Source organism: Danio rerio, chromosome 11, assembly GCF_049306965.1.
Source record: "Danio rerio strain Tuebingen ecotype United States chromosome 11, GRCz12tu, whole genome shotgun sequence".
Classification (NCBI taxonomy): domain Eukaryota; kingdom Metazoa; phylum Chordata; class Actinopteri; order Cypriniformes; family Danionidae; genus Danio; species Danio rerio.
In genome coordinates this window covers 28,849,904-28,862,539 of record NC_133186.1, presented here as the reverse complement: position 1 = coordinate 28,862,539, position 12,636 = coordinate 28,849,904, and the positions used below count along the sequence as shown (strand labels likewise).

Here is a 12,636-nt window from a genome sequence, read left to right as displayed (position 1 = left end):
CATAAATCTTTAATGACCATAAAATATATTGCATATTTAATATAATGCAAATGTCTGTGTGTACATTATCAGTTTTTCTCACTGATTTAAAAAAAAGTCTTACATAAACCTTATTTTTATTTTTTTGTTACAATTGTACGCTCCCGAAATGTATAAAATATCGTTTATGTTTTTGTTGTTATTACTCTACACAAAGTTAGTACTCTAACAAAAACATCCTCAACAGTAAAATATGTACTTCAATGTGTATTATATTTTTTATTGTAACATACTGTATTCTCTAGTAATGTTTTTAATTTTAGTAAATGATAATAACAGTCGCTGCTATTAATTTGCAAACTAAGGCATTGGATAACCTGCTCTATAAGAGGGAAAAATGTTTATTTATCACAGGATCATTAGCATATGGTTTCACTTTTTTCTTCTCCTTTTTTTAAACAGCAAATAGTGAGATATATTGTTTTGGCAACTGGCTAAAATTGTTTTTTATGGAATCGGTTTCACTTAAAGATAATAACCCTGACTACACTCTGTTTCCAAACACAAGGCATAAGATAAGCAGCATTATGATCTCAAAAATATGATTACTTGACAGGATCTCAAGCATGTCTTCACATTCCCACTGAACTCAAATCACTCTCAATTCACAGAAAGCAATTGGCTTTGTCACAATAACCACTCCCTTCCTTTAAAATCAACACACACACACATACATTCAGCACTTCCTAAAACCTCTGTTTGGCAGAGCAGTAACACACAGAGTAGAAGACAAACCAGCTGCCAGTGACTGGTTGTCTATTAATTCTCTAAATGTATTTAGCCTGTAGCACAAAAAAGTCATTTTACATTGAAGAAGGTGAAGAAATACCCTCAATTTTGGTGACCCAAAGCAAAGGAGAGGATATTTGTGTCCTGTTTTGACAGCTGGCATCACTCCAACTGAATTAGACGGGTATGTGGAGCACTTTTAATGTTGTTCAATTTAAGAGAGTTTGGCAACGTGTGATTTGTGTCTGTTATTCTTTCTGCTAATTCTGCGTTTAGCAATGACAAGGTGTTTAGCACAGTGTAATTAGTGATGAAGTTGTGGAGCAGACAGTTCAGTGTTTGTTGAAGGGTGATATTTTGCTGTCTCTGAGTTGATGAAATGACCTTGAAGCTTTAATGAGGAGAGGATGAGATCTGAATGTGTCTGACAGATCTTGCATCGCAGACGTGTTTCTCGTTGTGATGAGATTAGATGCTTCTGGTCACTGGCCATCAATCAGGATGACTAAATAGACAGGTATACACAGATCAAACTTTGCTGTTGTCACTTTAGAAATGGTGGGATGCTAGATATTGGATTTTTAAATTACAGCACTCTACTGTACACTGTAAAACCCAAAAAGTTAACTTAAAAAAAAACATTTGAAGAAACCGTTTGCAACAAACCATTTAAGTTATAAACTTAATTATAAAACTAATCCTAATGAGTGCTGTGAATCAGTTTGAGTAAACAAAGCAATTTGAGCACAGTAAAACCCAATAAATGAAGAAAACTCAAACCAAATGAGTACTGTAAAACCCAATACGATAAGGCTACTTGAACCGTTTAAGGAAACAGATTGCTATAAACCATTTAAGCAAAAAAAAATAAAAATCTATTTGAGGACTGTGAACTTACTCCATTTAAGTTGAAGTAATGAGGCATTTAAACTCATTACACTGTAAAAAAGTGATTAGTTACTTGAAAAGTAAAACAATTGCCTTAACAGCAACAAGTTGACTTTACAAAAATATAGTAAACCCATTGTAACTTGGAACTGTTAAGTTGACTTCATTTTTGTAATTATGCAATAAGTACTTTCAAATAAAAGTAAACTAATTACTTTTTTCCAATTCACATTTATAATATGTTTTTTCTGTAAGGCAACTGTTTTCTGTAAGGCAACTGGTTTACTTGCTTTAAGTAACTAATCACTTTTTACAATGTACCTTCAACGCTGAGTAAAAAACAGTTGATTAGTAGAATGTAACTTTCAGTCAATTTTGAGTTAACTACACTCATTTCATCTGATAAAGATGACTCTTACGTTTTACAGTGTGCTATCCTTTTCATTTTTTAATCTTTTCAGTTCAGTAACCTTGGTTAGAATGCATTTGCAAACAAAACAATTAAATAATTTCAAAGTAGAAAATATAGTTATTTTGGTCATTTGGTCATTCATATTCTTATTTTATATTCTTATCAGCCAAATATTTATCTATTCAGTCTATACACAATGTTTTAAATGCACAGTGAATTTTTATATTTTATTTTCTTGATTTTTACTTTTTTTAATGTTTTTATTTTATTTGCAATAAAGGTATGATCACATTTCTTCCAAATGAAATAAAAAATGTAATTTGTAGATTTTTTTTATTCCCAGATAATGGCAATTTGTCAGAACAATAAAACGTTTTCATTTGTTGTGATTGAAAAATTAGGGTTATTCCACCAAATAATAGTTTGTTTTCTGAAGATAAAAATAAATGATAAGATTTTAGTTTTAGATTTGAAAGAACAACACATAACTATGTTTTGTAAATTAAAAAGTCAAATGTTTCCTCATTTTTATAGCTTAATAAATAGAGAATTAAGAACAAATTTATTTATTACAGTGTTTATTCTTTGTTAACATCAGTATATAAATTTAGTATTTAAATGTAAGGATAAAGGATAAAATATGTCTCATGCAAAGCTCATATGTCTCATGTAAAAAGAAGAGATAAATAAAAGAAGAAATAGGTTGAACTATAATAGACGAATGATGTGTGTGGTAATGGGATAGGAAAATAATAAGTTTGTGCTTCATACCACTGCAATGTTAAAATGTTTTTTTTTTTTTTTTTGTTAAAGAAGTTTAATAAATGATATTTCTGTTCAAAATAAATCAAAATAAATGTTAGTAACTTAAATAATGTTGTATTTTGTTTTTTCATGCTAATTCACAGTGCACTAATGTTAACAAGCATGATTTGGATTTTAATAATGCATTAGCACATGTTGAACTATGATTAATAAATGCTTTACAGGAAGTTTTCATTATTTTGTTAGTAAATAATAACAAAGATTAGCTATTATAACCTTATCGCAATATAAAACATGTATGCAATTGAATATATTAAGCTTTGCAGTTTGAGCCAGATGTTTTAAAAACATATAATTTCCATGCTAAAAGGTAAAAGCTATGGTAATAAATTCTACATTTAAAATCTACATTCTAGTCTAATGTTAATGTTACACTCTGCATTCACGGTCTGCTTCTTTCATATCATTGTGAAGATGACAGTGTGAGACCTCAGGTATCAGACAGCTGATTGAAGACACACACACACACACACTGCCCACAATCAGACTCCTGTCAGGCTTCAGGCCATCAAAACAGCCCAGTCTGAGGCGTTGACAGCTGTTTGTGCACATCTGTGGCTTTAGATGGCGCTGCTCAGTCCTTGCCGCATGTCCTCTAAACTGTGTTTATTTAGACTCGACCTCAGCGCTCATTTCAGACGTCTGGGGCCTGATAATGTCTGAGCATGACGAAACTGTTTGTCTGTTTTGTGCCAGAGCAAGAGAATCACTGTGTTGTTTTTCACACAAGCCTCAAGATATGCTGCAAGGGCATCAATTGTAAAGATTAAATGCCTAAATGTTTGTTGTTTGTAAATACATCAAACTGTAGATGGTTTTAACTTGTAATAAATTATGTATATATTTACCTATTTATTCATATTTTTAATAATAGAAAATATTTAATAATACATGATTTGCTGCAATACACAGCCGCATTCACAAAATAAATGTGATATCATTTCATAATTTAATATAGAATATGGACATTTTATCTTGTAGTAGCTATGTGTTAAAAATACAGCCTTGTTAAGCAAAAGAAAGCACAAATGTGAAAAATATATAAACAGTGTGTCAAAAAATATTTTAATTTAATTGTGTCATTTGCTTTGGTGATGGGTTATGATTCACCCCATGGCTGGTGTGTTTGATTAATGGTTCTTTAATGACATTTTTTAAATGCCTATGGGAACTGCACTTCCTGAACAAAGACAGATGGTAAAACAAAAAGCTTTTTATTTGACACCCTAATTATTGTCACATATTTTAAGTGAAAACTAATTGGATTGAGTATTTGTCCTTCAATGGTCTTTCTGGTCAGTTCCTCCAGAAGTGTATCAAGCTCAGTTGATTGTCTAGAATCAGTTTAGTTACATTGACTCGAATTGGTCTTATAAGCCTAACATCATCACATGACTTTGTTGAATTACGTTTTTTACAGTGCTCAGCATAATTGAGTACACCACAGTTTGATGAATTATTGTATCCCTTTCTCTGTGAATATAAGCAATGTGTTTTGGTGCATTTTAACAAAACAGATTTATTAAACAGATAGATTTTTTAAAATAACATTTTTGTCACTGAACATATTTAGAAATTGGAAGATAATACAAGTAAATTCATGCAAAATATTGCAAAAAAAAAACACTACCATTTTTTTCAATTTTTTTTTGCTTCTCTTGATTTTTTCTCTTTTTTAAATTTGTATTTAATATTTTTCTATAACATATAATTTGACTGTACGAGTTTTTGGACCATTATTGTAAGCTATTTTGTTAGTTAAGCTCCAGATTTGGCTTTAGAACTGACTAATCTAATGTATATGCATAAATATTATATTGTATAGCTTTCTATTAAAAATAGGAATTTAAAAGATAGATTTGTGAGGGGTGTACTAATATATGCTGAGAACTTTATTTATCAAAGTGTAGTAATTGTGACTGCTCAGTTTCATGCTATGAAGCAACTCGCAAAGTGTAAGAGCAAAGCTCGTAAAAAGTACCTGACCACGACTGACCCTCCAAATGAAGCATTTCCGCTGCAGGAAAGCTATTTGCTCTTTTAGTCAGGATGCAGGAAACAGAAGTGGTTGTTTTGCATCGGATGGAGGGAGTGCAACTGTCCAACACTTAATCCATCTCAACAGCCCGCGAGGGGAACCATGGTGGAGGACCACACGTGGACAGGATCCCTCAGATTAGAGATTAGGCCTGTAAGAGAAGCCAAAAGCATGTTTAAGCTCCACTACAGCGTATGGGGGAAGGGTATGGCAAATATAGATGAAGTTCAACTTCCCCCAACCAGACACACACACGTTTTGATGTCCCTATATGGACTAAGGTAATCAATTCGCCTGCAAACTTCGTAAGTTATCTAAAAGTTATCTGTCATTTCAGGAGTGATAGTTCACCCAAAAATGAAAATCGCAATATACTCTCGCTGAAATTGTTCCAAACGTTTAGGAGTTGTTATTGTCAGTTGAATGAAAAAAGAAGATGTTTTGAAGAATGTTGAAATATAAAATAAAAATAGAAATACTATTAAGTCATTGGCTACCGATTTTCAACATTTAAATATATATATATTGTGTTCTCCAAAAAACCCAGACCAACATATCTCTTTATGTTGTACATTAATATTTGGTCAGTTCATAAAATTGCTTTAAATGCTTGAACTGCTCAATGGTATTAGTCCACCGCTGCATCTCAGACATGAAGACCTGTTGTTCTTCTGTTTGATCAGGCTTAAAAAGGGTGCAAGGAGCACTTAACTCAAAGAGGCTTAATGCGCTCTAAATTACAGCTGGACCTCAAGGCAAACATGTCTGCGTCTCAGTGTCGGGCGGCTGTTGGGTGGATGGACCATGGCGTATAATTATGAGTACATGAAATGAGGGTGAGGTGCATTGCAAAACCTACGTTAAGTGGCTTGGGATGGTCATTTTGTAATCATTGTTATTGTTTTGTGGCTGTATAGATTACAGTGTGCTAAAACGCTAGTCTGTAGATTTCTGATTTCACATCACAACAGGGTTTAAAGGGCATTGTTTACTCGCTCACTCAAACATGCATCTATACATACTGTACATAAAGGAGAAATGCAGAAGAATCCTCTTCTCTTTTTCATTAACAAAAAATGTAAAATTCATTATGAAATTATCATAAAAGTATCGACAGTAACTGTGCATTTTATTTTCGAGTTGTTTTATAATTGTAGTTGATAGGCTTGAAATATACACTAACCGGCCACTTTATTAGGTACACCTTACTAGTACCTCATGGGACCCCCTTTTGCTTTCAGAACTGCCTTAATTCTTTGTGGCATAGATTCATTCATGAGAATCTCCCTTTTCACCACATCACAAAGGTGCTCTATTGGATTGAGATCTGCTGACTGTGGAGGCCATTTGAGTATAGTAAACTAATTGGCATGTTCAAGAAACCAGTCTGAGATTATTTGCGCTTTATAACATGGAGCATTATCCTGCTGGAAGTAGCAATTGGAAGATGCGTCATATACATTGTGGCCATAAAGTAATAGACATGGTCAACAACAATACTCTGGTAGGCTGTGGCGTTGACACAATGCTAAACTGGTACTAATGGGCCCAAAGTGTGACAAGAAAATAATGTCGCAGCAGAAATCGAGACTCATCAGACCAGGCAACGTTTTTTTAATTTTCTGTTGTACAATTTTAGTGAGCCTGTGCGAATTGTAGCCTCGGTTTCCTGTTCTTAGCTGACAGGAGTGGAAACCGGTGTGGTCTTCTGCTGCTGTAGCCCATCTGCCTCAATGTGTTTTGCATCTTAAGTTTCATATCAGCCTTTGTCAAGCCAACATCGAAGTCATCAAACTTTGTTCATCTAGTCAAGTGTTACCTTACATGTATATATGTAAACAAGAAGATAATACATTTTTCAGATTCCTCTGTGTTTCACATCAAAGGTAAAGAAAGTCAAATGGATATGACTTGACACCTGGGTGAGCGAATATGAATATCCCTATAAGAACGGATAACAAAATAACCATTGAGAAGCAAAGAAATGAGTTTATTATCCTCGGTGTGAATAACATGTAATTTCACACCAAAATCCATCACAGAATAACACTGGGGATTTGTGTCACTGTAGACAGATTTCAACAATGAGCTTTTTCCAGACAGACGCAATTGAAATTAGAGATTAAGCAGTTCCGTGACCTCAGCCTGTAATTTAATTCACACTCGTACTGTAGATTCACAAGGTTTCTTTCTTAGGAATCAGTGGTGAGCAAACAGGAAAGAATCAGGCCAGCTCTGTTAAAATATATGTCTTTTCCATATTTATCTGAATGTGTTCCATGGATTGAGGACCAGAGTGAAGTCAGAGCTGGAATGACACAGTGGCTCTGTCCTCTGTCTCTGTAGAGTTCAGCTGTCTGTCAGCCCAGACTGCAGTCCGAGAATAGCAATGAAAGAATAAACGACAGCTGGTTAAGAAAGGCAGGAATACGAACGGGTGCTTCTTTGAGGCTGCATAACAAAACATTTGTGAAGTTTATTTCTGGGTCAAAGTCATGGCATCTTATTTTGGTGTCTGTCCACATGAAATTTAAATTCACAAAGGTTATGTTATGCACATGTTACTGTATATGCATATTATATCAGGGTGTCTGTATGGTTTTAAAAAGATTTAAAGTGTCTTAATTTAGGCCCTAAAAGTCTTAAATTCACTGAAATGCTGTGTTGTGGGTCTTAAATCATTTAAACAGCTCTTAATTTGACCAATCACCTATCCATCTCAAAACTTATATATATTAAATGTATTCAAGTTTTTTATAGCAAAGAGATACAATTCATATCAGCTGTTAGACATTTTTACAGCAAATTCTTCAAATTAAATTCTAAAAACTAGAGCAACACATCCCTTTACATCAGTGTTTCTCAACCATATTCATGGAGGACCACCAGCTCTGCACATTTTCCATGTCTCTTTAACCAAACACACTTGATTCAGATCCTCAGCTCATTGGCAGAGACTAAAAGACTAATGAGTGTAATGAGTGTGTGGCAATAGAGACATCTAAAACATGCAGAGCTGTTGGTCCTCCAGGACTGTGGTTGAGAAACACTGCCTTACATGATCTTCCATTATTACAAAAATTATTTACAGAAGTAACTGGGCCATTAGAAAAAATCCTTAGTGTTTAGTCCTGTATAAGTCTAAAATTTAAATCATAATGGTCTTAAAAGTGTCTTTAAAAGTCTGCAGAAACCGTGTATATGATTGTACAGTGTCTACTTTTCAAAGTGTCTATGTTTTAAATAACTTTTAAAACAATGTTGTCAGAATATGGTTCAGATTATGTTGTATCAGTCATTTAAAGTACTGTAACATATGCATTGATGTCAGAATGAATAGTTGGTGGTTTAAATGATTCGTTCAAGATGCTGATTCATTTAAGTTAATCAGTTTAATATTTAAGAAGGAGTCATTGAATCATTCATTCATCTGATTCATTCACTCACAGTTGTGCAGTATCATTGTGGTTTACTTGAAATTATTGTCACTGGCAGAGCAAAAACAAATAAAAGCACTGGCAATATTGTTGAAAATATTTTGCACTCTTAATTCTCTTAATTATTAAAAACGTATCAGCAAAATTGCACAATCAAACCATATTTAAGGCCCACCAGGATGATTTTCGATCAGACTTATCGCTGATGTTTAATACCTCATAATAACAAAACAAAGGGCATCAATGTGAGGTGTAAAAACACAATTTAAAATAAAGAAATGCCTCTGGGTTGACACGCTGGTTTTAAACGGGTTGACCAATGAGATTGCAGATTTTGTTCACATACAGTACCTTGCTTTGCTGAAGTAACAATAAAAAAAACGTTGCTAGTCTTCAAAAACAAAATGACTAGGCGAGCACACAAGCCCTGTAGATCAAATAGGGTTTAAAGGTTTACATGTTTATTTGTTTTGATTTAGTTTAGTTTGTGTTGTTACAATTAGATTAATTAACCCAGTGCAACCCAATAACCACTCGTTTACAGCTATCCACATTGACTCATACAAGATGAAAGCTAGTAAATGGAGAGGGAATGAAAATAACTGGACCTTCTCAAATATATAGCAGAAATGGATGTTCTCTATGGTCATTGTAGGGGTTTTAGCTGCAGTTCCAGCTAATACAGTGACAGATATGTGGACCTAGAACCGAATGAATAAATTTGTCACGCTGTTTTCCTTGAAGCTTCACTCTGACAAGCGGGAAAGATTTTATTGCTCCCCAAGCCTTTTAGCATTAAAAGATTTGAGGACCCCAGTAATGAACTCTGTCAGGTGGCTCTAAAAGCACTAAGTCACACTGACCTCCCGCTTCGTATGAGCTACAGAAAAGTGTAATGGGCTTTTGCCTGACGGACTGCAGCTGCATTCATTTGTTCATACAAAGTAGCGACTCATCAGTTCAGCACTATATGTGTCTTTCTCATTTTAGTGACTGCATTTTTGGAAAGGGCTATTGAAGTACTCTGACTCATTAAATCTCCTGTCCTTGCTGATGATTTTATTTGTTCCATGTGTGATCTGTAAGGATATTCGAGATCAGCTTTGCTGCTGCTTTGCACTTCAGAGCTGAAGATCTTTGACAAAGAGCACATGTACATCTTGAGGCGACCATCAGAGAACAGATGTTGGTACAGTATGTCTGTCTGGACCCCTTTGGTCCAATTTCAACCTGTTTTAGTCTTCCTTCAGGGAGTCTTAGTTCGGGAAGAGAGCGAGGAACAGGAAATAAAGGAGGCCCTCACTAGGGAACAGCTTCAAGCTTTTAGTCTAATTAGAGAACATCACTTCTCTACACCAAAACTTCACCTGGAAGCTATCCGTGTTGGATTTTTCCTTTCTCCTTTTGAGGTGAGTCTACAAAGAGACAAATCCACATTGAGAGGTTTTTTTCTTCTACACTACAGACTGTCCAAGCTGCAGTCTCTTTGCACAGCACACTGGGACGGGCGATAGCATCTGGGTTTTGCCTGAGCGACGCCCATTGTTTAGGTAATGATGTCAGAAAGGAAATGCGTAAGCCAGGCCGCCCTCCTTATGTAAGTAGACGGGAGGAGGCAAAAGAAGGCAAAGATTATAGTGATGCTATTCAAACCGTTAGTTATAAATACGGCTATGTGAGTGCTTTTAGACCTCTTACAAGACAACAGAGCCTTGTCTGTGAGAAAGGCGTCAACTGGAGAACATTTTGATGCACTATTCACTCCTTCCTCAACCAAAACAGAGTTTATTTACTTATCCAAACACTGAAAGCAGTGGAGACAAAGCTTGGAAATAAGTCTGCAACAAATAAAGGATGATAAATTCTACATTTTTGAATGAATTCTTACTTTAAGTGACCAAAAAATTCCTCAAACCACATCATTAGGAGTTGCAGGTTACAATTTTTGAGTGGTTACTTTGAGAAGGTTTCAACATGGGTGTGTAAATTGGCCGTTGACGGAGCAGCTTTTTGGCTGCTCTTCTCCAGTCCAGTCTGGAGCGTGTGTGCGACACGTTACAAGCTCATATTTCCCCAGCCGTTGAAACCTGAGAGTGAGCGGGACTTCCTCCATCCAATCCATCTAGTTTTACTCCATCCTGCAGCTGCGCTATTTATAGACCCACATCCTTTAGTCATTCCAGAGGGGGCTTCCCGATCCCTTCATGGCTTTCCAGCCTGAGTCCTTTTGGCTCAGTTGCTCCAGACTCGGCAGGCCGGCTCGTTCCCTCCTCTTTGGGTTGAGCTTGTCGTTTATATTCCCGCCATCACGTAATTAGTTTTCCGGACTGTGGAATTCCCTCCCCTTCTCCGCACACCCCTCAGAGCACCCCTTCCACAAAGTCAGAGGAAAAAAGCAGAGAAGGAAAGAGCGCGCAGAACGGAGAGGGTGAGGATTTAGTGGTCTTTAGTCGGACTGAGATTGAGCCTCTTTCTCCTATGAGACGGCTTTGCCTGGCGAGGAGATGGGCAGCCACAGGCCAAAGGGATGTTGATGTTTGTAGGGATCAGAGATCGACATGTGGTGTTTGCACTGCGCTTCAGACAGAAGCCAGTCTCTGCTGGAACTGGGGAGCTGGTAAGATTTGTGTGTGTTTGAGAACATCTATAGAAGTAGAAATGTGTGTTATAAATGTGTCTCCACTGAGTTTGTATTAATTTGGGACTGGGTGTATCAGTATATCTGGGTGTGTTTTTAAGCAGAGCACAGATGTTTTATGGAACTTCCAGCTCTGTGGTTCTTTGTTTCTTTTACCTGCTTTGAATTATGGGGGATCTTCCTCTATTGCGCAAACCACTCCATTGTTGCTCTGAGCGCACTTCTGCTTCTAGTTGTGCGCTTGAGTGATGTTTCAGTTGATCTTGTGCCGGATGGACGTGTCATATTTGTGTCATTTCCCCCAGAAAATTGCTTGAATGATGTTTATGATCAACTCCATCCATCGCTGATTGTAAAAGCTTATTGTGTTGTTCTAAATGTTACAATAGTCTTCTTTTTAGCATCATTCATTCTGAGAGGTTGTGTAGTTAAAGGATTTTATAAGATGTCACTAGGGTGGTACCTTTTCAAAAGAGTTCTGGACTACATTAGGTATCTTTAAGAAGCAAATATGACCTTTTCTTGTGCAAATGTGTACAGCTTGAAAAGGTAATGACAGCTTTTGTACATTTATTTCTGAGAGTGAAATTTCTAGCTGAATTAATAATCATTGCATTTTTTAGCTTGATGTTTTCTTATCACGGTTGATAGAAAGTGCCATGGTAGCATTGGCAACACAACAGATTTGATCATGTTAATCATAACAAATAGAGATGTGAATGTATATTAGTAGATCGGGCCCATTGAAATTGATGTAATACCAGAATAAGCCGGGTGATGTTAGTAAAACAAGCTTTATTTTAACAATGAGTGCTTTATGTGAAATGCAGGAGCGTTTCCCGGCCATCAACAGGGCTGCATTCATGCGACGTGCCACGCTTGTGAATGGTCCTGACTGGCTCTCAAACTTGGATTTAAAGCACTAAACATGTCATGTGAGGGTTTTAAAGGTCCACAGTAGAACATTGGATGCAAATGTTGGTAATAGCTATTATTTACCTAATTCTGTCATTTGACAGCTTCTGCAACCTTTTCCAAATCATTAGAATATTTTCTGTTCTGCTATAGAACATCTGATATTTTTTATGATTTCAATTCATTCAAGCGACGAAGCTCTGTGAGTTTTTTATTTGGTTTAAAAAGTTTGTCGTAATGATATTTTGTTTTTGTAAATGTATAAATACTTTTATTTACCAACGATACATAAATGCAAAAAAAGTTGCAGCAATTTATTCAGTTAAAAAAGACCTATGCTGCTTTTCTGAATCTTCAAACATCAAAGAATCATGCAAAAAATGTCATATCATGGCTTCCATTAAATGATCAGCACAGCTATCTTCAATATCAGAGTTGTGTGTAATGCATTCCACAGTAACGTGTTGCTGTATTCTAATTACAGTTACTAAAGTCAATGTAATTGTGTTACTTATGTTACAAAATAGCTTTTAGAAGTAAAAAATGCTTACTTTAAATTACAATTTCCACTACACCGTCAGTTAAAAAGCATGTGCTTTTAAATTGCTGGAGAACACTAACTGAAATGGTTGCTTCTTCAACTGGAAATACAGACATTACTTTGTTTACATTGAGCGTAAAAACAAAAATATCGCTGTGAAATGCAGTCTATGTC

At 35.6% G+C, this 12,636-nt stretch overlaps 1 protein-coding gene across 26 annotated transcripts in view; it reads left to right on the top strand.

The window, feature by feature from the left end:
* Positions 1-12,636, top strand: part of iqsec1b (IQ motif and Sec7 domain ArfGEF 1b) — a 349,885-nt gene that overhangs the window by 291,416 nt on the left and 45,833 nt on the right. For 2 of the 26 annotated variants that reach the window (XM_073916793.1, XM_073916779.1), the window contains exon 1: positions 10,753-10,796. The exons of 20 other annotated variants lie outside the window; for them this stretch is intronic. Coding sequence is in view for 2 of the 6 variants with exons in the window: in XM_073916783.1 (XP_073772884.1) it covers positions 10,927-10,985 (59 nt within the window). In the remaining 4 variants the exon portion in view is untranslated. Of the gene's footprint in view, positions 1-703; positions 953-10,752; positions 10,986-12,636 lie in introns of those variants that run through there. 4 more of the 26 variants (XM_073916783.1, XM_005169330.6, XM_073916792.1 and 1 more) reach the window with 3 other exon arrangements.